This window comes from Hesperophylax consimilis, chromosome 15 (genome assembly GCF_061612785.1).
Source record: "Hesperophylax consimilis isolate HC1 chromosome 15, BYU_Hcon_1.0, whole genome shotgun sequence".
Taxonomy (NCBI): Eukaryota; Metazoa; Arthropoda; class Insecta; order Trichoptera; family Limnephilidae; genus Hesperophylax; species Hesperophylax consimilis.
Genome location: NC_142850.1, coordinates 19123928 through 19150265, shown reverse-complemented (window position 1 = coordinate 19150265; position 26338 = coordinate 19123928). Strand labels below are relative to the sequence as shown.

The window sequence follows — 26338 nt, the reverse complement described above, 5'->3', positions numbered from 1 at the left end:
TTTACGACAAGCGCCCGCTCAAGGGAAATTTCTCAACGCGCCCGCTGGAAGGTTAACCTTCTATAAAAAAAACACTGAAAATGTTTTATGAAATTTTATTTTGGGGGAGAGGGGGTCACTTAAAAAATATAAAGTAAATGGCTTTTTTATATTTTGGTCCAAAATCTGTACAAAATACAGGAAATATAACAATTACATCTTATTTATGAATACAGTCGCGAACCTGCAAAGTTTTCCAAGGGACCATCCAAAAAAAAATCTGCTTACGTGGGTTCTGTATACACAAATACTAAAATCAAAAGGTTAGCAACTTGTTCCAGTGCACTCCATTCACTTTCTCCAATAATAACAGAACTCAAATAGAATATTTACAGAACTTAAATATTATCTTTGAATTACATTCGCTTTCTAACAACTTAATTCAATTTTGAGAAGTATTCCAACAAAATGAAAGCAGCAAACTTTTTTGTTTTAAAATTATTTCAGTGAATTTAAAATATTTTGGCTAATCAGGAGTCGTCAAATCATAACAATAAAAATTCCAAAAATCTAAAATTAATGCATAATATTATTGCACAACCAGTTGTTTCACAGAACTTGAACAATTCATTCAAGTTATATTCGAGTTCTGTTATTATTCCACAATGGGCCAGTTGTTTCACAGTTCTGAATCTCTCATACAACTTTACTCGTCTCATACACATAATTTACCTTTCAATTTAAAATAAAGTATTCTATATAGCACAATATGAGACACTTATACATAGGGAATATATATTGATGGATCATAACTTAAGAGACTGATTGAAAAGATAAATTAATTTAAAGAAAATATCGATATTTTATTTTAAAATTCTGCATTACTTTTAATTTGGAAATCGCAACAATTCACTACAACACCACCGCTACCAGATCAAACTTCGTGCGAAATTAGGTTTGTATACGCATACCCCCCCCCCACTTTGGTTCCTTCACCAGCGCTCGACTGACTCAAGTTACTCCGCCCACAATTCAGTATTTGGTGACTGTCGTGCTGTGTGCCCGAGTTTCTTAGATATTATTCAGACCATGCGATAAAATTGATGCTCAGCGAATTTGTCCAAATTCATTATCACCAGTTGCAAAAAAGCATTAATTATGTCAAATAAGTATAGCTATTCGAATTGCAACAAAGCATTTTTATAAATCAATAACGGTGGATACTGTAAGCATAAAATTAATATTGATAAGTTTTATTTATTTTATAGGCGGTGCATAAACCCCAACGCACAGTGATAATAATCAATATAATATATAAAAACATCATAGCTGGAGACGCTGATATCTTGCTAACGTGCCATTCACACAATTTCTGAGCAGACGGGTACTGGGCTACACACTGTAAAATATACATTATTACGGCATACTGTATATTGTAAAACTATCACCATCATTATTTAAATGAATAAATGCTTATAATTTTCTGTTTATCGGTAGATAAATAAAATAATGAAATTTATTTAAATAGTGGGTTTTGAATGTGTTAATGTGCATCCAAGTAACAGTGGGAGGGGATGGGACGGAGACATGCACCCACAGGGCGTTCTTATGTTGAACTGAGAATAAATACCTACCAACCTTTACACATGTTATAATAATAATAATTAAAATAAAAAGTTTAAAATTGTTTTATTAATAAATTTATAAACAAAGCTCTCAAAAATATATCAGATTATGAAAACATTGCACATGTGACCACATTAAAGTGAAATAAAATATTAATATTATGTACATCTAAATACGCAATATTTAGTACAAAACTTGAATTCAGAATGTGCGCAGTTTATTCGACTCTTCCTTAGTGAAAAATATATTATTATTAACCTAAACCTTTCATAGGTTGGAACTCGACCGATAATTTTCATTAACACACATGCATTTATTTACCAGTTAAAAATATTCAATTTATTGGATCCTAAACAATAAATCTTATAAACAAGTTGGTATGTCATTTTTCAGTAAAATAAGTCAAAAAGATTTCATAAAATAACGCACAAAATAAATAATACAGGAAAATTACAAGGATACTGACATTGACAACATTGGTAAACTTTTATTTTGCATTATAAATATAAAATGTTATACAAATACGGATGATTCTACATAATCAATGGCATTATATCATTTAATTCGACTGAGTTGTTTTCCTTTTCCTTTATTTGCCTCAGCATTACAATTTAATAACATTAAGTTATATGCCAGAGATAATTTATAAGTGCTGCCTGACAATTACTTATTGTTAATTTTGCCGTCTACTTGTGGCTAGGACATTGTTTAAAAATGCTTTCAAATCAGTTTTGGGTTAAGTGCATTGTAACTTTTTCTGAAACAAGGTATAACCCAGAACCGAGAGAAAAGTAATTGACTAGGGCTTGAGGCCCTTCGTACACAGACATACTTACAAGCTACGTGACTGTGATGCAACCACAAGTCGTCTACTGATATGCTACTCTTTAAAAAGCTGGTTTCCGTACACAGTGCTATCCAAATTATACTGAATTTTATCATTTTTTCATGAGCAGCCGTGGAATTAAGTGACTAGCGACGAAGAAAGTAATATTGTTCTTCTTTATAAGCATAAAAAATGATCTAAAAGAAGATTTTGGGTTCACCCAATGAAATAAATATTAATTGTAAGGCATTTGTCGCCACCAAGGAATTATAACACGGGTATAATCTCATTCCATACCTTCTCCGCTAAATCCTTTCTTACGTATATCGGTAAATTATAGTTATATAAACATGGATGTTTTCCCACCTCCACAACAAATTTAACATTCAAATCAAGTTCGGATGTCATTTCTGTCAAATGAGAAGCAGTTGCGAAAGTAACGTGTTTTACTAGCACTGTCTTAAGAAGTATGCAACTGACGCTGAACCGGGTCGACGCATAGCATCGTGTACGAACACTAGCAAATAGTATAGCGGATACTCACGAGTGGCGCGTATGCTTCGCGTACAAAACTCGAGTTGCTTGTAGGCATCTCTGTGTATGAATGGCGTAAGTCTCTCTCTTTTAATGTGCATTACTGCGACTACCGCATGTTTTGAGAGTTCTAATTATTTTTAAGAACTGTACAAATATTCCATTATTGATCACAGTAACACATGTTAAGATACACACTTAGACTCCTGATAATAACTACTGGCTTCAAGTTTTGCAGGTATTTAAACAGAAAAAAACATGTATACTACAGTAATTTTATAAGAAACTATACATTCTCTTAGTAAAGTTGTCGTTAGTCTGTATCACATTGTAGGTGCGTTTACCTGTGGTCCTGTTGTTGAGAGCACCATTGAAACCCCTTTTTTATAAACAAACCACATTCTATAAAGAGAAGTTACAACATGGCTTTCAGCTGTATGCCTACTTAACAAAAAATAAATCTTTTTTTTTAACGTGATATAATAAATAATATATGGCTAAAAAGTCATGCCTCCATGGCTGGACATATATCTAACCAATTCACTGTATATAGTACGGTGAAACACTTTTTACAGGTTTTTCAAAAGACCGAGAAAAAAATCAGAGGTGGGTTTCAAATTAGGGTTTTTAAATGAAATTTCTGTTTTCAAGGTAAGTACCACAAAACCAAAACCTCAAGTACCCTAGAAACCTTGTACAAGTGTTTGACTGTACGTGTTTACATGATGATCTGCGGTTCGGGAACAGAGTTGGAGATGGATTTGTGCGGCAAGACCTGTCCGCCATTGACATAGAGCTCGTCCTGCACCACCACGTCCTCGCCCAGCACGGAACAGCCCTCCATTCGCACCCAGCGCCCCACGGAGCAACGCCAACCCACGATGCAGCCAGACAGCCAGGCGTGTGAGTGGATCACCGCGCCACTCATGATGGTGCTGCGCTTGATGCAGGCACCTGCAATAAAACACAATTTAAAAATAAACTGGGCTCATTAAACCAACAAAAAAAAAAAATTTCTCCCATCTCTTCTGCAACACCAATATGTTCCCTAAAAATCAAAATTATTTAGGGATGACACAATTATTGGAGCAACTTTTTTTTTGAGAATTTGGACCATTTATACATCAAAGAAAGAAAATAAAATTGGATAATTTTAGCCAATCTACGTGTTCAGACAATATAAATATAGTAAGGTTAACTTTTTAGCATAAATTGAAACGGTGGTCCGAATTATTATTAGATTTAATTGAACAGTGAAAGATTTCAGTAGAAATTGCTTAAAAAAAACCTGCAATAAGTTTTAACGGTAGTTTAGAATCCTTCTAGTTATCACCAGTGTCTTGAGAACTCTCAAGAGTCCCAAATGCTGAACTCTGAAGCATAAATAAAGCACTCACTAGATCGATATCTTCATGCTTTTTGTATGAAACAAATTGGTCCTAAAAACCTATAGATATGCCAATATATAGACAGTACAATTCTCATTCGGAGCCTACTTATTATACTATACACCAATGAAAAACTCTGAAAGTTTATTCCATAGACTTTCAGAGTTTTTCATTGGTAGACATCATAGACAATCATATGACATCAAAATATTTCGGTTCCAATTTTCGTTCGGAGATATACCCCCCTGCTCTGAAGTCTGTGGGACTATGGCACTACCAATGTTTGAACAATGTAACAAGTATTAAAAATATTAATTATAATTCTTGTTTGATTTCTTCTTTTCTGGTTTAATACCTACTTTCAAAATTTATTCACAGTACCTACCTTCCTACCCATAACTTGGTCGAAATCATTTGAAAAATAGAGCAGAAGAAAAGTGAAAAATGAGTTCAATTGTTTTCGTGAAGAAGAAAGAAGATTATTTGGAAGCAGGTCGCTTTTTTCATAGTGAATGGAAATATTGATTTTGTCGTTTCATTGTGATTACCTCGAGGTACCAGGCTCTGGATTATAAGGGAACTTAAAAACAGTTATTGATTAAAGTGTATTGTCGATGTGTTTTATGTGCCCAAATTCCAGCAGATGATTTCGTGGTAAATGTTTGGTTTCCCTTTTCCTACCATTCCTTGTTCGTCTCCTAAGTTCACTTTCACACAATTCCATCAATAATTTATTACTGTAGTTATTATAGTTACGTTTGAGGTTATCTTGGTGTACAAATAAAAATCTCTTCAACTCTGATACAGCGTTTATTGATAAATCAAAAATCGATTTTACAGTCGCAATATTTACGCGTTTACTATTCACAATACTATAGAATGCGGGCGAACTAGGTCAAGGTTCCGTAGCACGATAGTACTTGGCTGGCGGTTTGGAGACTGGATACTGACTGCTCGCTGCGTCGGGCTTATTTATACGACACAGCCGGCGGCGGCAGTAGGTAGGTGGAATTGCAACTAAATCGGAGACACTCGCTCAGTCTGGGTCTTTCGGGAACTTTCGGCAGCACGGCAATTATGCATAGGCGATAGGCTCGAACCTTCTGGCGAGTTGTCGTAATGTGCTAGACCGACTTGCAATTGTATTGTCGCAGGTAGGCAAGTAGGTGCCCGTAGACAGGTAGGTTGCTTTGTTTATGATTTTAGCTATCAGTAGTAACTCGCAAGTAGGTACCTAAGTAGGTCGAGCTGTTTATTATTAATGAGACAATTCTGGATGGTTCTCTCATCGCCACATGTTCACTTTTAAGTTCATCCAAAGCTGTGTTCATATTTGGTAGTTTCGGATCTAACTTCTCATGATCGTTTTACTACTTTACAATGTATACAGATGAGCTGTAGAAATGTCAAATTGGCAAGCAAAAAAAAACTTCAATTGTAGTGCTTTCGATTTCGTAGATTTAGTACTAAACTGCCACGCATCGCGTATTTGCATTAAAAAGTGCCAAAATGCCCTCATATGTGATGAGAGAGTGTTTTCATTACATGAAAACTCTATAAAAAGCCAAGGAATAACATTTTATTCATAAATACAAGCAAATTATTTAATTTTAAATAAAATACAATAATTTCCTGAAGATTTTCAGCGCATTAGAGAAAGTGAGATAGCGAATGTAGCAACGCATAGGTATAAGAAGGACAACCTAGGACAGTACGTCGTCCATATAGCATTCTGTATTCGTCTTATTGTAAGCGAGTAAGCATATCTTGTCATTTCAGTCAAAGCCGTGATGTAGAATTCGACGCAATTCATAAATATGAAAATTTCGTTTATACACATTTACCACCTTTACTAATAAACGTGTTTTAAATTTTAGACAACTAATAATCAACCATTTACCCTAAATGGTTGTTTACCAGTTGGATAAAATTTAAAACAGGCTTTTATCAGTAAGGCCATTTATTATTTGAGGCCATTTATTTATTTATTCGTCATACATGAACAATGTTTGAATTTTTTAAAAAAAGAAGAATTTACTGGAAACATAAGAGTTTTTGTTACTTGCCACATTTTCTTTTAATTTTGTGAGACAAATGACGTTACAATACACTTACTATTGTTACAGAATTTCTATTGTCTCACAAACTTAAAATAAAATGTGGCAAGTAAGAAACACTCTTATGTTTTGAGAAAATTCTTAATTCAAACGTTGTTCATGTATGAGAAAGATAGACATTCAAACGATAGCGGGCGGTGTTTCTATATTTGCGTTGAATACTACATTCTACATCACAGGTGTGACTGAGATAACAAGATAGGCTTACTCGCTTACATTACAAGACGAACACGGAATACTGTACGAGACGACCTACTGCTATTAGATTGTCTTTATATTTATGTGTTGCTATGTTTGCTATCTCACTTTCTCTAATGGCGCTGAAAATCTTCCAGAAACAATCGAAATAATTGCATTTTTTATAATTATATTATAATTTGTGTGTATTTCTGAATGATATCTGATTTTTAGACATTGACTAGTGTTTGCCTAGTAATGAAAACATTTTCTCATCACACATCAGGCAATTATATAATTATATGACCTTAAGCGATGCACTATGTTTAGTACTAAAACTGTGAAAATCGAAAGTACTCCGATTGATGTACTTTTTGCTTGCCACTTTGAGATTTCTATGTCTATATAAATTTTAACGTCATTGTGTGAGACATTAACAAGTATAGATGTATTGTAATGTCATTGTTAAGTTTAACGTGTATTGGTAAGTTTGTGAACCCCTGTTTTAGAAGATGAATTGTCATAGTGGAATTATTGTTTGCTAACAGAACTTTATAAAACATTCATTATAAAAATGTGACTTTACTCAGGTGAAATAAAATAATGTTATTGTGCATTTAACACAAAAATAGACAAATGAAGGATAAGTAGACAGTCTGTTTCATAAATATGTGCGCAGTTGGCTTTTAGATGAAAGCAGGGCAACCTTTACAGGAAATTATAAAAAATAAATATCACAGTAAGAATAACAATGCTGAACATAATATGAACACATGTATCAAAACGTATGAAATTTGGAGCCATTCAATTTTTCATGTCACACAAAATTAAAAAGTTGTCTTTTAATTATTAGAATTATAATATCCCTTGATTTTTATATGAATGATCACTTACTTAACACATTCTTTGCGGGAAACGAGAAAACTCGTCATACGCCTTTTTACAGTAAGACGCGGGAGACGAGTTTACTCGTTTTGTTGTGCAAAGTGGTAAGGAGCGGGAAACTTGTAAAAAAGGGGTTCTAAATGGGTGCGGGGTCATGTGTGTTCTATTGTCGGCGGTACCCGATCTATCTACCTGTCAATATAATGAGTTTGAAACACAACAAAAAAATAAAATCGTTTTAGCGTATGTTCCGCTCACAAACTACGCAGTGAAACGCGGTACATGTGCAAGTTTTGCAATGTGCCCCTGCATAATGGAAAGTGTTCCAACGCTATCACACATTGAAGCACTATTAGGTTATAGTTTTTTTATATATGTATTGAAAATTTCTAAATAATCTTGTAATTTTGTATGAATAAATTTCGATATGTTATTTCGATTGTGAAATACTGTTTTTTCTATGATTCCTAAGAAAGTAGAAAGTTTTTGTTTATAAAAAAAGGAATTACACATACATTGCTAAGTAAATAAATAGAGACATCTCTTTAAAGTAAAACACTGAAAGTTTCACCGAAAAATATCAAATAGATCACAAGATATGAATATTTTGCAGAAAGTCTAATTTTGGCGATAAAATTTAAAAAAACACCCGCGCTACACCGTGATTTGGCGGTAAAATGCCCGACCATATTGTGTTAAGTAATCTCTATAAACACACCAGTTCTAAGTTACGGTTTTTTTTTAAATTTGTTGTCAAGCTTCTCTCAAGGCCATATTGTTTTTTATTGATCTCTACGTGTAATAAAATCTACTATCACTGCATGAGGCAATGCTGATCCATTGTGTACATACATAGTACACACAGTTTGATAAAAAAATATTATAAATATATTTATGATTGACATACATCCTCACGTTCCTGACTGATAACAATAATAATTAATGTTATGTCTACTAAAACTGCAGATACCTACTGCATAAAACTTTTATATGCAATTATTATACTTGGTTTTAATGATAAGCTTGTGGTTTGTCAGCAGAAAAAGGTTGGCAGGGGCAAACAAAATTTAATATACAATTTTATTGTCGACTTTATTTCTGCGCATTTCAAAATGCAGAATAAATAATAAACCTGTGTTTCTTATTCATTAATTGCTATGCAAAGTAGATTTCATTCCGAGGAAACCACATAAGTACAATGCAATGAAAGAAGTACAGTAGTACCTAACAGTGGCGGCTCTTTTATGGAGGTCATTTGGTCAATGACCCCCCAAAAATATGCTGCAATCTTATTAACCTTTTCCTTACTGTGCTAAAAAAATCCACGCGTTCCGGAGCTGCGTAGTCCTAACACATCTCAAAATAAGCAATTTAATATCAGAAAAATATGAATATTCATAGTTAATTGCTTATGTTTATTATACTTTATATCAAAAATGCTAATAATTGTAATTTAATTGCTGAAAACATGAAAAAACCATCAGCAGATGCTAAAAAAACGTGCGAGCAGTCCTTATCTAACGACGGCCCGCGACCGACTGGCTGCAGGTGCTCGATGGGCGCTGGACTCACACACAGCTATGCGGTCGTAGGTATCGATGGTCTAAATACAACTCTTTCTGATTTCTCATGTTTCCGCATAGTGAACTAAAGCGGGACATCAATAGCGTGTTATTTCCTCGCACACTCTTCGCGTAGCAGTGTCACATGGTTGATTGTATTGGTGTATTTGTTCCCGATTTTTAACAAAGCACTCTGATTTTTAATTGAATTTGAAAACTATTTAAAATATTATTTTTTAATTCAGTGCCAAAATGTATAACAGAGGAATACCTAAAATCTGAACCCAGAATTTATTATATTTATAGAGTTATTAGAAGCAATGTGTAGTAAATACACACCACAGAAAAGGAAAGGTTAATAAAAAATTGGATTTAACGAACTACCCAACTGATAATTTAGTTTTAATATTGTATTGTAATATCGGGTTCAAGTGCCATCTATCGTTCAAAATTAGAAGCTATCTTATAACCTACCGTGGGTAACTTTAAATTTTGTCTGAAACTATCTCTTTATCTTTACTATACAGACAAAGGAGATAAACACTATCATATCGATAACATAAGAACCATGAGGCTTGTTTATGATGCATGGATGAGAGTATCCATTTCCTACGGAATAATCGCCTGGGGAGGAACATACAATAACCATGTGAAACCTCAAGAAATTATTCAGAAGTCTATCATTAAGATAATGTACCAGAAGACCAAGACATATCCCACCGATCAATTGTTTCAGGAAACTGACATTATGGAACTAAGGCAGATCTACTGTGTCCAATGTCTTAAATTTATATACACTCGTCCTTACAATTTCTGTAAAAATCCAAATTGTTCTAGCCAGAGACACAACATATGTGTATACACAGTGCCTCACTGCAAAACTAGACTAGCCCAAAGACACATTAACTATATTGGCTCAAAATTGTTTAATTCCTTGCCGAGTTCCATCAAGATGTGCCAAAACCTAAACTCGTATAAAATAAATGTCAAAAACTGGGTAAAAAAGTATCTGGAAGTGAGAGAATTTTTTCTATAATTTATACTACGAATATGATATCTAAAATATGCCATTACCATCTACATTTAAAAAAAAAAAGTTAACTTCTTTTAAACTGTTTTTTATTAAATACGCAAAAACTCCAGTAAATGGCCGATATACGACTATATTAACCGTACCTTGACTGGACCACCTTTTAGCTTTAGAGATTGGCTGAGCAGCAGTAAAAATGGGAGCAACGTAGACAAGACACTGTTATATTGGATCGCGACGTTGCCAGAGAAATAGAAAGAACCTAGAGAGAGAACCTCCCTGATATTTGAAGAGTAACAACTGGTTTAAAAAATGATTAGTGATAGATTACCATCTTCAATGATGACATCGGGTCCAATTGTGACGTTGGGTCCTATCCGGCAGCCCTCTCCGATCTTGGCAGAAGGGTGTACCAGGACATTGCCTACGATGCAGGTCCCCGAGCACAGGCTGTCGGGGTCCTTCTGCCGGACGCTGGTGAGGTAGAGGCACATTCCTGGAGATGGGATAAACACATATTTAAACAGACTGAGAGGAATAATTCCTAAACTATGTTTTATAAGAACACTTACTGCAGTTGATAGTTGCTCTTGGTAGTCACTAAATTACTTTATTTGTCTGAAAACTAAATTTACATGAATTACATTTAAAACAATCCTTTACAATTTAAGACTAGCATGGTGGTCGAAAAATCCTAAATGCATGTAACAAATAATTTCAATGAATAAAGAAACTTTAAAAAAATCTTCCAGCAATTTGTATTACGCTCACTGGATAAAACAGAACATGATGAAATAATAGGTTAGGTTAGTTTGTTATTTTTCAATGTTTTGTCATGGAATCCTGTATTACTTATGCCGAAAGCACTGCCAGTCATGAGTACACAAGGTGAAAGAGCAGTCTACATATTAACATTGCACCCTGACGTAATAGGACAAGGGAGGGTGACCAACCGGTGAGGAAGTCTTTAGGCTGTCCCACATCCATCCAGAAGCCGCGCAGCTCCATGGCGTAGAGCTGGCCGTCCTGGGACATCTGCGGAAACACCTCCTTCTCGATGGAGGTCGGCCTTAGCTCAATGCGGGATAGTACTGAAGGGTTCAGGATGTATAGTCCTACAAGAAGCACAATAATACAATTCGTAACATCTATATATGCATGAATAATATTCAGCCATACTTGATCCATTACTTGACAATGGTCATATATGTATTTATTATCAGAAATATGTTGTTACAAAGAATAATTGCCATAAATATAGAGCATACAGTTCATCATTAATCATTAGCAGTATATTAGTTGCGGAGCGGCACAACCAATTGTTAATATTTTTGATTTCAACATACCATATTCGTAACTTTAAAAGTTTTATCAATAAATCTCCTTTTTAAATTGATTTTTTTTTTCTTCTTATAATCAGGACTTGAATGCTAAATTAATTTTGTACCAACAATAAAAATATTGTAATTCTGTCTCCATCTCCTAAAAGCAATGTGAGTATACAGAACTCAACTTTGCTGACTTCACAGAACAAAATGTCATATTTTTTAAAGTCATTGGAAGTATTAGGATGGATCGGTTGATTGATGGAGCAGTCCAAAATGTTGAGTTTCCAGATGTATTAGGTTCAATCCTCTATAATGGCGCAAGCAACATTTTCTGTTCACAGGATGGTTGTAGAAGGAATTAAAATATTATCAGGTTATTCGTAAACCTGGAATGTTTGTCAAGTTATTCGTAACAAGGGAATGTTTGTACCGGTGAAAAACTTTAACAAACTCCTTGAACATTGAGGTGTCAAAACATACCTGCATTAATCTTGTTGGAGACAAATTCCTGGGGTTTTTCAATGAAGTTCTGTATCTCCCCGTCTTCCTTGTATAACACTACTCCGTATTTTGAAGGTTCTTCTACTTTTGTGACCACTATTGTTCCTTCCTATAAGAGTGAAAAAAATTAACTTAACTCACCAAGAAATAATGTTTGCATGTTACTACTAGTTATAAGTTATTAATCCGTGGGAGCCGGAAGAATATTCAATAAATAAAAATACATTTTTGTTAAGGTCAATACTTAATTTTTTTAAATGTGAATTCCACACAGGAGTCCCAACTGCTCCCAACTGTTTGGAGCTAGTGCGACTATGGCATTCCCAATTGGGGTATGTTATGAGGCTGAAGGTAGTGGGGAAGGAGATGGGGAAGAGGAAGGTGGGGAATTACCTGACTATTCAGATCTGGTCACCAAACACGGTAAAGCTATTTCAAGCAACGTTTCAATTCTGAATGGTGGTTACACCAGTGCGATTCTGAGAGTAACTTCCACTCTGGAATGTGCCATAAATATACTATATATTATTTTAAATTAATAAATTGTCCAATAACATAAAGTAATCAAATGAAATTTACCCTTATTTATTTATGGGATTTGAACCGGCAATCTTCGGATTGCTAGTCGAGTGCCTTACCCCTCCGCCACGGAGGCTGTCAAAATTGTTGCAGGTTTGACAAACTAAATGCCTTGAAGGGGTGATTTTTTCATGAAAACGGTTTTGTTTAAATTATCTAAATATAAAATAAACTAGCTGACGTATACCCGACTTTGCTAGGGGTTATCCTTAGGAGATAGACATATACGGTCGTGGACGTTTTTGTAGGCCTGTTCAAGATTTACAATTCCGTGGTACATTATTTTGATGTATCTCGTAAGGTTTAGCCAGCATTAGCAATGTAAGCGCCCGGATATATTTTGTTTACGACTTGATTACAGAACATCGACTTTTCTCTACTTTCCATAAATATAATTTACATGTACAGGGTTTTCCAATAAGAGGTGTTATTTTGAATAGCCCGCTATTTCGGTAGATGTTACTTTTGAAGCTGTCATTTTTTGACATTTGACAAGTAGAAACTACGCCATTAATAAAAATGGAACGATACACGCTTCAACAACGCATTGAAATTATTAAAATTCACTTCAGTGAATCAAATGCAAATCATCTTGAGTGATGAGGCCCATTTCCACCTCGGTGGCTTTGTCAACAAGCAAAATTGTCGCATCTGGGGCTCGGAAAACCCAAGAGTTATTGTTGAAAAGCCTCACTATCCTCAACGTGTGACTGTTTGGGGCGGTTTATGGTTCTGCGGAGTCATTGGACCTTACTTTTTCGAAAATGAGGCTGGAGAAACAGTTACGGTGAATGGATTGCGCTATCGAGAGATGATTAATGATTTTTTATGGCCGGAATTGGATGGTATTGATCTGGACAACGTTTACTTTCAACAAGACGGCGATACGTGCCACACAAGCAACGAAACCTTTGATCTTACGATTGAATATCAAAATAACACCTCTTATTAGAAAACCCTGTATTATATATATAAACCATCCGGAAGAAATTTTCTAAACGATAGTGAAAACTCCATCAAAATCCGTTGCATAGTTTAGAAGACTAAGCGACCAAAAAAACAGACACTGATAGCAACTTTATTTTATACTATTAAAATAAATACATCTAAAAAACGTTTAATTGCTGAGCTTGTCGAAGTAAAAAGCATCCGTTTAGAAACAAGTTGAAAGACATTAAATAATCTAGTTACTAGGTATAGAGTTTATCGATTATGTGTAGTCAGTCACATCAGCATTATTGCTTTGTGCATAAAAAATAATATTATGAGTTTCAGAACCTCATGATTTATTCACATTCAATTCATGCGTAATAGCATGTCTATTTATCAATCAATATTATGAGTAGATCTTATCAAGCAGCTTATGTCCCAGGAATAAGGTATCTAGCGATGTAGATTACTAATTGTTGGAAACCTATTATTGCCAAATAGAGATAAAGAAGATTATTAACAGGTAGGACCAAAAATCAACATGACTCGAATTCCAATAAAATTATGATTCAATCAACACATATATCTACAATGCTTTATTTATTTGGTGAGTTTGTCTAAATTAAATGTGATTAATTCAGACTTATTTTTATAGAGAACCTTAAAATTCACTACAAAAATTTTATCTGGGGCTGAATTTTCTTGTTTGTAAATATGGACTATAATATCAATTGCTTCAAGAAAATTTGGATAATCCTGAAGAACATTTAAAAAATATACCAGTGTAGTTATAAAGGACATAATATTAATCTTGTTTCAATTATCGACAAATTCATTTTGTGGGTGTTTTTTTATACTGACTTTAATATTTAACTCCAATATTGATGGACTGAGAGAAGAATTAAATTAAATTAAACTGTTTAAAGTTTCGTTTCTGCATTATAACTGTTTTCGATAACATATTTCTCCAATTAAATTGATAGGGGTTAATGCAAAATATCAAACAACACTATATTTCTTAATTTCAAAAACAGTAAAAATGTAGAAAAAAAACTTTAAATTTGCACATCTGGCATTGTTCTTCTTGACCGTCGATTTATTTGTAGCTTGTGTAAAAATCATGGTTCTTATATCACAATCAATACTATGTGTGAACTTTACATTTTAAAAACTAACTAACTAACCGGCATGCTGTTTCCAGAAGGGATAGGCAGAGAGGGTGCGAGAGTACGCCAAACAACTTGGTCTTGGCACAGTCCTTGCTTCATTCACATTCATACATACCCTGCTGTTAATCTGACTCTTTACCATTTACTCGGATAAATAACCATAAAAAAATAACTCATTAAAAAGTTTGAATCAGTTTTGCCTGATAGGTACTAAGACTTCTATAGGACTTACCTTGCCGTGAGCCTTGTGAAACTTGGCCAGCTCCTTGAAGGGAAACTCGCAGATTACGTCGGAGTTGAGAACAAAGAAGGGTTCAGGGCTGGCTTGCAGCAGCTCCCGCGCTAGGGCCAGAGGCCCCGCGGTGCCCAGCGGCTCTGACTCGTGTGAGAACACCAGGGTCACCCCCAGCTTGGACACCTCCTCGCTGAGTTCCCGCTCCATCTCTTCGGCCCGGTATGACACAGCCAGGATTACCTGAATTTAAAATTATTTTGGTTGTGTAGGTGTACATGGCAACAACCAATACCACCTCACGGATGACAACTCTACATCTGATACTGCATACCGTAAAGAGTTCATTTTCTCAAAGACAATGCAAACAGGAAAGGGTTAACATCTTGGAAATGGTAGTATAAAAGTGAAATCATTTTATTTTCAGGTATTTTCATCATCTTACTGTCAGAACAACTGTTTCTTGGTAAAGGAAAGTACCTGAGTAACTCCAGCTTCGATCAGGGCTTCTATCTGGTGCATGAGGATAGGTTTGTTAGCAAATTCCACCAGGGGTTTCGGCCTGCTCAAAGTCAGGGGACGAAGGCGAGTCCCATACCCTCCCACGAGAATGAGGGCCCTCAATGACCCCAGTTTCTTATCAGTTCCACACATTTTACCTAGAACCGCAACACTTTATGTAAACATTAAAAAACACCATAAATTACACGTAACTCCACTAAAAATAACAAGAAAAATACACATCCCACTTCTTACCGTATTACTAGCTTGGTAATTTAAACAAAGAGTTCAAATTAAGGAAACTATTTACGATGACGAATACAAGATGATAATTTTCAAACCCTAAACCGATACACGTCATTTGTAAATATCACAAAATAGAGCCAAATGACAATCCGACCAACTATTGAAAATGATTAGAGAAACGTCAACAAAACACGACTAGGCATGAAGTTGCTAGAGACAGTCGTTAGATCTCAACCAATAAATACTTTAGGATTATGCAAATATAACTCTTATGCACATTTGATTTAAGACATTATTTTATTCAAAATGTTTGCATGAAATAATAAAGAACTATGGTCAATTTTTTTAATCAATAATAATCTTCAAACTTAAATAACATTTTTTTTTTTTTTTTTTACAGTTAGTTTTAATATTTAAAATAATTTTAAATGTTTTAATTTCTCGTTTTTCCGAAACGCATCAAATCTATAAACGTAACCCGTGACGTCAACAATGAGCAGTCTCAAAAAGCCTGTGTGTTAATGTTTATTTTAAATGTTTTTTTTTCAACCGGAACTGTATTTTGTATGGGAGTCGAGAAGATTTTTATTCCCATTTTAACGTTCAAGAACACTAGGTAAAATGTTTATTTTTTGTATTAGGCAATTCACCCTAAAAAGAGTGCTTTGTGGGGTAAAATTTTATCGTATTGCACGAGTGCTAAAATGCATCCATGACCGCACTTGAAAAAAAGTATTTCACTGGAGTTATTGGTGATTGGTGAGAAAATGGAAAATTCCCAGTCGGTGCGGAAAAAATGACAGCTATTTTATATTTTGGTGTGCAGAACCTAACTAATAAGGTAAATTTTACGCAGGCGGGACCTACCTAGAGAAACTTTGGGTAAATTATTTTTTCATACTCTTTTGTCGGGAAAAAATGTGTATTTAAAGTAAACGTCAAATTTTTAGTGGAAACAAAAAGCGGGAGCGGGAATAAGTTTCATTTATATTACCTCTTCACATGATAATAATAATAATGTACGGTTCAAACATTATGTTCTCGTTCCATATTTAATCGTATTGTATTTCTATTGTTTATCTATTTTCGGTAGCAAGAGTATAAACATTCTGTCAATTTTAGGGCGGCACAATATAAACAAATGATTTAATTTTGTTTGCACCACCACTAAACAATGGATTGCGATAATGATTATTCGCCGGAGCGAAAAGGAGTTGAAATTCCGTCTTGTGAAATAGAACCGCATCTTCTTATTTCCACAGTAAGTATGCTTTAGGCCAATTTAATAAAAAAATCATCCCTAACCAAAAAACAAAATTCTTCTCTGCTTAAAATAACACTTATAAGAAACAGTTAATTCATGATGGAATTCAATTCCATTTTCCAGTCTGAAAATGAAGATGCAAGTTGTAAAGTGAAACCGGTCCGGTCAAAAATAAAGAAGTGGAAAAAAGTTAAAAAGGTTTATAAAAAAAAACTTATATTAATTCAAAGTTCTTATTATACCAATTATTGAAGTGACTATACTGTCGAAATGCATCCGAATAGAATGAGTTAAATACTCACAGTGGGTGTCCTTTCAAGATGAGTAATGCTTTTAACGTGAGTAAGTACCACACAAGAGTCCCAGCTGCCCAGATCCAGTGAAAAGAAATGGGGCAGAGGATTGAGCATTGAGATCATTAGGCTGCCTATTGAGATCTGGTCACCAAACACAGCTAAAGCCATTTTGAGCAACGTTTTGTTCTGAATAGTGGTTTTTCATCAGGGCCATACTGAGGTTAACTTGACCATATTTTTGTATGTTCCGTTTCAAAACAGCAACCATTTTGAAACGAAACATACAAAATGGTTGCTGTTTTAATGGTACATTAAAAATTTCTTTAAATGTTGAATCGTTGGGCTTATTTGGACTTTCTTATTTGCATTTTTTCAATATTATGGTAGGTAACCTACTTGCCTGATAAAGTTTGAAAAAAGAATCGAAAATATTGAGATAGTATGTTTCTATACAAATTGTATAATTCCTTATTTGAAAAAAAAAGTTACATAAAATATTTATGGATTATAATTAAGTAGGTAGGTAAATATACCTAGGTACTTACAAATCTTATGATTTCTTTTTTAAGGTTGACACGTCCAAAAAATAGAAAGTAAAAAGATATCCGCAAGTGCGCCTTGCTGTTTTTGAATGTCTGTCAGTGACTAATGTCAGAAGCGGCTGCCAGCAGCGATCGATCAAGTACAAAAACTCCATGCTTTAAACGATATGATTGGTACAATCTATTTCTGCGAGTTTTCTTATTGAATTAATTCAGAACTGGAAGAAATAATATAAGATGCGGTATAAATGTGGGAAAACGATTATTCGAGGAATGATTAATCAACATTTTGCTGTATAAAGTTTTTGTTTAATTGTTTTTGGTTAACTGGAGGATAGAATGAATAACTTGAATGAGACACTTTACTTTTTTGGAACAAGTATAAAATTTTATTGACACCGTACAACAATGTATTCCCAATAAGTCATTTCCACCCAACGGATTGAGATGTTCCTTTCAAAGAAGTTAAATGCAGAAGAGATCGACAATGGTGTTACAATGTATTTTATTAATCTGTCTGTTGGAGGTAGAAAAATGATAACCTGCCATCTGTCCCAAAAAGCCCAAACCATCTGAACCACAACCAAACTCAGGTTCAACCTCTGGTTTGGATCTTTACTTAATTTCAACAGTTTTCTTTCTGAAGTTTTTCTTTGAAAAATAATTTGACTTGTTAATTTAGGTCCGCAAGAGCTACCTGAAGTATATGACGCGCCTGCTGTGTGAGAACTACGTGGGCTGGTGCGGAGAGCGGCCCCCTAAGGACGTGCTGCGGGCGGCCAGAGAGATGGAGCTGAAGGCGGCTGCCAAGGCCATGATGGTCCCGCTGTACCGGGCTGCCATTCTATCTATGGTAACAAACTTAGTGCAACCACTTTTGTGGGATTATTTGCCTGCTTACAAATATTACATTAAATGTTTGTACACCTTCCAGAGATAATAGAATCACTGCTAACTTCAACCCCCATACTATACAGGGTATCCGGAAACTCGTAGTACAAGCGGGAAACTGGTGAATCTACATCACATTTGGAGTCGATTTTGTAGTATATTTTTTTTTTTTTTGAGCTTTCGTTATCGAGTAAATCGAGTTTGAAGTTGATTTTTTTTTTTTTTTTTTTTTTTTAATCAAATTCTTATAAATTATTACTGAAGATCAAAGTACCCAACTAATTAAAACTATTTGAAAGTAAAACAAATGAAGAAACTCGGATTTGAAGCATTATTTTGAAATCACCCTTCATTTAACCCGGTGTAATCATAAAATATTTCTGCTCTGCAGGGTTAAAACATCTGTTATTCAACCCTTAACACCAGAAAAAACTTTAACCCTAAAATAGCCGAAAAATATTTTTTTTTGGTTTTTTTTTTTTTTTTGAAAATGCTCAAATCAAAAAACTTTATGTTTTTTTGGGTTCCCCATGTGGTGTAGATTCTCCAGTTTCCCGCTTGTACTACGAGTTTCCGGACACCGTGTATATTATTGCACCATCCACGCACCGACAACTGAAATTAGTCTGTTTAATTATCTTTATTTAACACATGTTCAAAGGTTACATTCTTGTGCTAATATAAACATAATAATAATGTAAAGAAATTAAAGCTACAACAAAGTATTTAATTTAAAAAATTCCAAAAATTAAAAATAACTCTTCACATATTTTGTTACTTTTATTTAAACCATTTTTCCTCTTCTTTTATATCGGGCTATATTTCTTGGAAGATCTTTACTGCTCTATGCATGGTGTCCGGAAACTCGTACAAGCGGGATACTGGCGAATCTAAATCACATTGAAAAACCTATATGATAATGACACAAATGCGAATGGTAGCAGAAGTCGGTGACGCCCGAGGAAGACATGGCACGATCGAGTGAATGAGTTACTTGAGTCAGGCCATGTCAACAGTCAGAATAATAGAGGAGTATGTATGAGACGATGTATGAATGTGAATGAGTCAAGAAGTGTGTGCCAAGACCGAGTTGTTTGGCAGTCGTTCCTCTCTGCCTACCCCTACGGTAAAGGGGTGATGGTTAGTTAGTAAAACCTTTTTTTTTTCGATCCAAGCATTTAATTTTTTTTTTCCCGCTACTATTGGGTTAAAAACTTTCAGAGCCGGGTTTACGCATTCTATGCATTTTAAAAGTAAAAACTTTCAGAGCCGGGTTTACGTATTCTATGCATTTTAAAAGTAAAAACTTTCAGAGCCGGTTTTACACATTTTAAAATACATAAACAGCTGATATTAACTAAGGCTGATAAAGTTATTGAAAGAAGGGTAAAAACAGGTAACTCCAATAATTTAGGACTGAATGTGATTCGCGCTAACAAAAAAGTGTTCTAAGAAGCAAAGTTCACAATGGAGTGCTGGTAACTACCCCGGTGTATGGCAGTTAAGCATGGAACTGGCATAGGAAGGATGAAAGTTGACTGAATGCTATAAAAATGAGATCCCTGAGGCATATGTTTGTAAAACAATGTACAATCGTGTGAGAAATATGGAGATCTGCAAAGAATGCAAGGCTGATGTAAGCGTAGTGAGTAAGATTAAGAAAGGGACGCTCAGATGGTTTGCACTTGTTTCTTCATCATGTTTTTGCACTCAAGTTCGTCTGCACAATCAATACTCAAATTAGGTTGTTATAACAAATGTTATAATAAAGTGGAATGAAAACAAAGCTATTAAAAACTGTTTGTGGGTGTTTTTTAGCAATCCACGCCGAAAAGCAGGTGATTTTTTTAAATATGTGTTATATTACGTTTCACGTAAAATAGCTTTGCCTTCTGAACTATTACTTAAAACAATTTAACTTTCAATCTTACCAAATATTAAATCCTTTATTAAAAATAGTCACATTTGCGAAATATGATTTAATATAATGTGTGTACTCGACTCCCACAAACAAATAACGTTAACAAATTTGGCCTAGGAAAATCTATTCAGCAGTTTTTTACGGACAATCTGTCTTGGTCAGCACTTTGTTGTCTTTAAAAAGGCTGTCTTTCTCAATAATTATACAGTATTTTACTAACTCTTACCACTATCTCCTCAAAAATTGAGTTTTTTTATCGTAGAATTGATTCTTCAAGCCTTCTTTTTCACAAACAGTGAGTACCGTTAAAAATGTGTGGATTATTTATTTTTGATGAAGTTTATTTTTTTTATTGTGATTATGTTACTAAAATGATATAATTTTAATATTATTTCAAAAATATTTGATTTCAAAAACGATCTAAACCCCCATATTCCGAAACGGTTCCAACTTGCTACAGCGTCATTATGACACAGAAAACACCAATGTCTGATAAGACGGTTGTCACTAACGTCGCTCATTGTGATGTCAACACCACTGAATTCACGAATAAAAATGAACATATCTTTTTGGCAGCAAATTGAAAATTTAAATAAATAAAAAAAACCTTCATTATCGTAATTTTTTCTGAGAAATAATAAAAACAGTGAAAATACCATTAAATTAAATTAATCCTACCATGTGCAATATGTTTATAAAATACTAGCTGAAGTACCCAGCGTTGCCCAGACTCTACTATGCTTTATAAACAAACTTACAGACAATCAAATAATTAATAATGTATTTGTTATATGTTACAGATTAAGTCTGTAAAAAAATGCACAGCCAAACAGGATCTATGTCCCGAAGTAGAAGATACCTGCATTAAATCTCGATCCAGGAGCAAAGGCACACAAACAGATCTAATTGATACATCTGTACTCATTCAAACATCAAACATAGAAAATAAGTCGCATCATAAAATTTATAACAAAGAATCAAAAAGCATTCACGAACATAAAACAAATGTAACACAAAATAGTGTAACCAAGTTGAATGATTCAGATAAAAGTGCAAACAAGCCGAAAGAATCAGATAATAATGTATTTGATCTATTGATGGAAAGTTCTGTCGATCATAATGTAACCTCGGAACAAAGTAAGCGCTGCAGTAAACTAAGTCTTTCCTCCGACGATGATAACCTGATGTTAGAAATGGAGAAGCTCTTCAAGACTGATAATGCAGATAGCGAAGACGACATATTTGATAGTTTCATGGGCGACAATCAAGTTAAAATGATCTTGGAGGAAATCAACCAGTATGGAAACACGACCGCTGACAAAAGTCAACACCAACAAAATGATTCAACAATAATTGTTGAAGAGAGTAATGAAAAAGTTAAGGAATTAGCTGTTGGTAGTTCGTTTTCTCTGGAGAAGAGACTTGAAGAGATGATGAAGCCGGTGGGATGCAGCGTGGTGTCCAGCAGCCAACCGCCACCTAAGAAGAAGTACGCATACTCCCGCTGGCCGTGTGAACTCTATTATCAGAAGAAGAAGTTGCAGGTGAAGCTGGATCAGATCTGTGAGCGGAGTCTAAAGCTGCATGCTAAGGTGAGAATTCTTTTTTGTTTTCATGAATGGGAAACTCATTTTGTTTCTGCAATTTAAAAAAAGGTTAATTGTTAATGTCACCTGTTTTTCATTTCGTCTGTCTGTATTTTGTTTATAGAGCGGAGACGGTTTACATATAGTTTCTGTGAGCACTCGGGCCATAGGCCCATTGTGCTATCTCTCATTTTACCTCATTCCTTTAACAGTCACCCGGTCCCTTTAATTTGTTTATAGGTTCCGTTTCAGTTTCGAAATTTGATGTCGTTGGTTTATATCAAATTGGTGGCCATTTTTACGGTTCAGTAAGGATTATTTTTTCAAGTGTAAAATTGCCGTGTTTATTTGGACTTTCTATTCGCATTTTTTTTTCTATATTATGGTACCTACCTGCTTGAAAAAAGTTTGACAAAGAATTGTCATTGAGATAGTGATGTTGGAATATATGGTTTATAATAATCTAATCTGCCGTGGTAAATAAAAACACAGTGGCTTCCTTGAGAGTCTCGAGACACTGTGTTTTAGTTACCGTGGCAGTAAATTAATCCTTGGGTTCAGATGAGAGGTAACTTAAAATATAAGATCAATTTGGGAGGGAAACACTTTGGAGGGAAGTTTCTCGATTATATTATTTATGAGGATCTAAGAAACAAATACATGTTCATCTAAAGAATAATATTTTATTTTTTATTGTGAATCAAGAATCCCAACTGCTCCTTACCGTCTAGAACCATTGAGACTATGACATCCCAATTGGGGTATGTTGTGAGGCTGAAGGTGGTGGGGAGGGTAAGAGGAAGGCAGGAAAGTACTTGGCTATTCAGATCTGGTCACCAAACACTGCTAAGCCATTTCAATGCAATGTTTCAATTCTGAATGGTGGTCTCACACCACAAGTATACTATTTATTATTATCAATGAATAAATTGTGAAATAATACAAATTAATCAAATAATTTTGCTTGCACACACCCTTTTTTGAACCTACGACCTCCGTATTGTTAGACGAGAGCCTTAACCCTCAACCACTGAGGTCGATACTTTAGCGCACAATCTACTAGGACTCGAAGAAATCTCAACAAACGGATTGCAATCTTTAGAACAAAAACTTTAGGTGGGAATGCTGTCCTTGTTCTTGGTGGAAACCGGTGTTTCCATGGAAGATGCTTCGAGGAATTGGCATCATTGATTGATCCCTACGGCACCAATGCACAGTCGGGAAACATACGACGGGTTGCTCTTATGACTCTTTCTTGTGTTCAACAGCTCGGCTGTGGAATGATTTGCTGGTCTCTGTGTTTCCTCCCTTCTGTAACACGAGTCTCTTTAAGACCCAGGTTCTCTCCTTCTGTCCCTCCAAAAGGGTGACCGGATAACTCATCACATCTTTAAAAAGTTATATAAAGTCATGGAAAGTGATGAAACAAAAACTTTATTAACTGGATTAGGGGCCGTTCAAGTATTACGTAAGCAGATTTATTACAATTATTTACCCCTTCTTCCCCCTTGTCACCAAAAGTAAGCAAAGCTTTTACCCCCCCTCCCATGCTTACTTAAAAATTGGAACATATATGCATTTTTCTGTTAATGTATTCTGTTTTTTAAGCGATTACCTAAACATATTAATTATTTGTGGGAATCCCCGAATATATATTCGGTTTTCAAACATAGACAATGTGTGGGTTGCCAATGTGTAAAAAAAAATAACTACTGCTGAGCAGTGCTGACGTAATCACTATCTCGACCCCCCCACCCCCCATGTCATCAAAAATAAGCAAAGCAAAGACCCCCCTGCCCCCCTATAGTGCTTACATAATACTTGAACGGCCCCTTAGGTTAGAATAAAAAAAAAAAATTTCATTGTTTCTAATGACTTTATATCACTTTTTAAAAGTGTGTTGAATTGTCACTGTGTTGAGTTATCATGGAACCCTCCACACGGCATCCCGAAAGATGAAATAATCCTCAAGGAAAATTATTTCTATCGCCCTCCTGTGGGAGGCTGATATCAGAAATGAAAATCTAAAATATTTATTTTTGGTCTAGGTGAAAGAGCGCTTTGTAGACCTATTCGGTTACGACTCCTCGGGGGAGGAGACCATGCAGTCCCCCGACAACTCCGAGCCCTTCCTGCGCAGTTGCCAGCAGCGGGCGGCGCCTTACGTGGTGCGCCACCTGCAGCCGTACCTGCGTAAGAAGCGCCTGAGCCGCAGCCTCTGCCGGCCCCTCGCCAACCATCTGCTTAACCTGCTGGTGAACGTCAATCAATATCCAGGTTAGAGCTATCATTATGTTACCTTGCTGAGCAGCTGCCAGCAGCGCCTTATGTGGTGTGCTTATGTCTACCTGCGCAAGAGGCGCCTGATCAGCGGCCCGGAAAAGCTACAGCTACGGCACTATAGCGTTGGACTGCATTTCTGTCTGTATAATCCTGACTTTTGATGTCATACGAGAGATAGAGAATAACATATATATGTATGGTTTTTTTACCTTTCCAGATGACTACGAATGCTTCCTATTTGTGAAGGAATACTTCCACCGCCGCCCTTGCATTCGCTGTATGGCGGATTTCTGAAGAGATTTTACAGAATATCTCTACTTCTTTGTCTTATTATTTTACCTTTTACCAATTACACACAATTATTATTGGTACGCTTTTGTTTTGGAGGTCTCCGTGAAAGATTTCTCTCGATACTCATTTTTTCGATCAAACCAAAATTTTATCTGTGATATTATGAATGTATATTATTTGTAAGCTGTTGTTAAACCTCAACACAAAGAATATTATATAAAGGAAGTATTATTTTAATGCAGTTAATTTGTCATATTACAAATAAGTTCTAAATAATTAATGCAGTTGGTAATTTAGTATATTTTTACTGATAATGATTCAAGAAGATATTTGCTCTGTATAAGGCGATACGACTCAACATAATGCAAAATCTTATGTTTTTAGTTTGAAAATTCAATCGCCCAGAAGGATTATAGATTTATAGTTTTAATTAAATGCTGCGAGTAGAACACATCTTGACCATTACTTAAGAAGTCTCTTTATAAGCCTAGAAAAAATAAATTTTCGGACATGTTTGAAGTGTAAAATCTTTTACAAATACTTTTTCGTATTTGTTTTTATTTTATAATGTGGCAAATAAAGTTTTTTAGACTCTGCAACATTTAAATATTTGTGCCTGAGATTTACAAAATAAAATAAAACTTACATTTTGGCTATGTTTTTTTGGGTTCCATGATAACTCAACACATCGACAATTCAACACACCTTTAAAGTGATTTATCCACTCGAGCGATTGGTGTCATATATATATTAGGGTGTCCCAAAAAAATTAAAGTTGTTATTTTTCAACGCATACCCTCTATTTTTGTTTCAATAATGACACAACACTTATAAATAAAATTTCTTTTACTTAGGACCACTGCAACTCGTGCCGACTTGCATCGAAACATGTTAGTACTTTTACATTAAGACGCCCGCGAGCATGTTAGTACTTTTACATTAAGACGCCCGCGAGCAAACGTGTTGATGAGCTTGTAGTTACTTGCTTTTTTGTTAGTAAACGAATATCACTAATTCAGGCAAGATGTCGTTAGATTTAGGCACTTCTAAAGAGTATATTTTTAAGTCGGAGTCGTAAAACACCAAATATCGGGTTCTAAACTGCCATCTAATGGACAAGTTCTTGAAGTTTTCTTCTACAATATCTGGGAAGTGAATTTAACTGTCAATCAAAGTGCTAATCTCACTATTAGCGGGTGTGTTATTTATTGCGAAAAGGCGGAAATTTGCATATACCAACCAAACCATTTTGACCGGTCGGTGGCCGAGTTGACATCGCACTTGGGTCCCACTCAGGCGTAGTGTGTTCAATTCCTCGGCCGGCTAAGTCCTCCATCACAACACAAGCAACAATTTCAGCTTACTGTGGTGGTAGTAGAAGATTTTCAATTATTGTCAGGTTATTCGTAACCCGGGAATGTTTGTCTTTCTTTTTAAAAAAAAAAAAAAAAATCTTTACCTAATTGTGTGAAAAAACTTGTAAACTTATATCAAGTTTGGAGGGACTTGCAAAAAAATGCGCAGAAAACCCCAAGACATATTTGAACAACGTCCTCAAGAGTTATATAATTTATTTGACATTGCACACGCCGATGCTCTTGAATTAATAAAAATGAATGAAGATAGAATCTTCTTGCAGTTGAGTTTTCTGTAA

The 26338-nt window shown here is 35.0% G+C and overlaps 2 protein-coding genes across 4 annotated transcripts; one reads left to right on the top strand and one right to left on the bottom strand.

The window, feature by feature from the left end:
- Nucleotides 1-134: 134 nt before the first annotated feature.
- Nucleotides 135-15785, bottom strand: Gmppb (GDP-mannose pyrophosphorylase B). Of its 2 annotated transcripts, none has more exons than XM_089640026.1 (7): nt 15620-15785; nt 15344-15536; nt 14864-15106; nt 11933-12062; nt 11078-11239; nt 10456-10620; nt 135-3919 (listed from the first exon to the last, which is right to left on the bottom strand). In XM_089640026.1, the coding sequence occupies exons 2-7, from the start codon at nt 15515-15517 to the stop codon at nt 3684-3686; spliced, it is 1110 nt and encodes a 369-aa protein (XP_089496152.1). In that variant the 5' UTR covers nt 15518-15536; nt 15620-15785; the 3' UTR covers nt 135-3683. The 2 variants fall into 2 exon arrangements, with proteins under 2 accessions (XP_089496152.1, XP_089496151.1); XM_089640025.1 differs by having other exon boundaries at nt 15344-15522.
- A 762-nt stretch (nt 15786-16547) lies between these two features.
- Nucleotides 16548-24734, top strand: LOC149417430 (uncharacterized). 2 transcript variants are annotated; one of them, XM_089640024.1, is made up of 6 exons: nt 16548-16629; nt 16733-16871; nt 18395-18565; nt 21325-22116; nt 24159-24387; nt 24611-24734. In XM_089640024.1, exons 2-6 carry the CDS (start codon nt 16785-16787, stop codon nt 24685-24687), a joined length of 1356 nt encoding a protein of 451 aa, XP_089496150.1. In that variant the 5' UTR covers nt 16548-16629; nt 16733-16784; the 3' UTR covers nt 24688-24734. The 2 variants fall into 2 exon arrangements, with proteins under 2 accessions (XP_089496150.1, XP_089496149.1); XM_089640023.1 differs by having other exon boundaries at nt 16558-16871.
- Nucleotides 24735-26338: the final 1604 nt, after the last annotated feature.

Coding starts and splice junctions, on each gene's coding strand:
- Gmppb (XM_089640026.1), bottom strand. CDS start 15,517: ATGTGTGGAACTGATAAGAAACTGGGGTCATTGAGGGCCCTCATTCTC. Junction 15,107..15,343: donor TCGAAGCTGGAGTTACTCAG/GTACTTTCCTTT, acceptor TTTTAAATTCAG/GTAATCCTGGCTGTGTCATA. Junction 12,063..14,863: donor TTCACAAGGCTCACGGCAAG/GTAAGTCCTATA, acceptor TCACTCTTATAG/GAAGGAACAATAGTGGTCAC.
- LOC149417430 (XM_089640024.1), top strand. CDS start 16,785: ATGGATTGCGATAATGATTATTCGCCGGAGCGAAAAGGAGTTGAAATT. Junction 16,872..18,394: donor CGCATCTTCTTATTTCCACA/GTAAGTATGCTT, acceptor TTGTTAATTTAG/GTCCGCAAGAGCTACCTGAA. Junction 18,566..21,324: donor GGGCTGCCATTCTATCTATG/GTAACAAACTTA, acceptor TATATGTTACAG/ATTAAGTCTGTAAAAAAATG.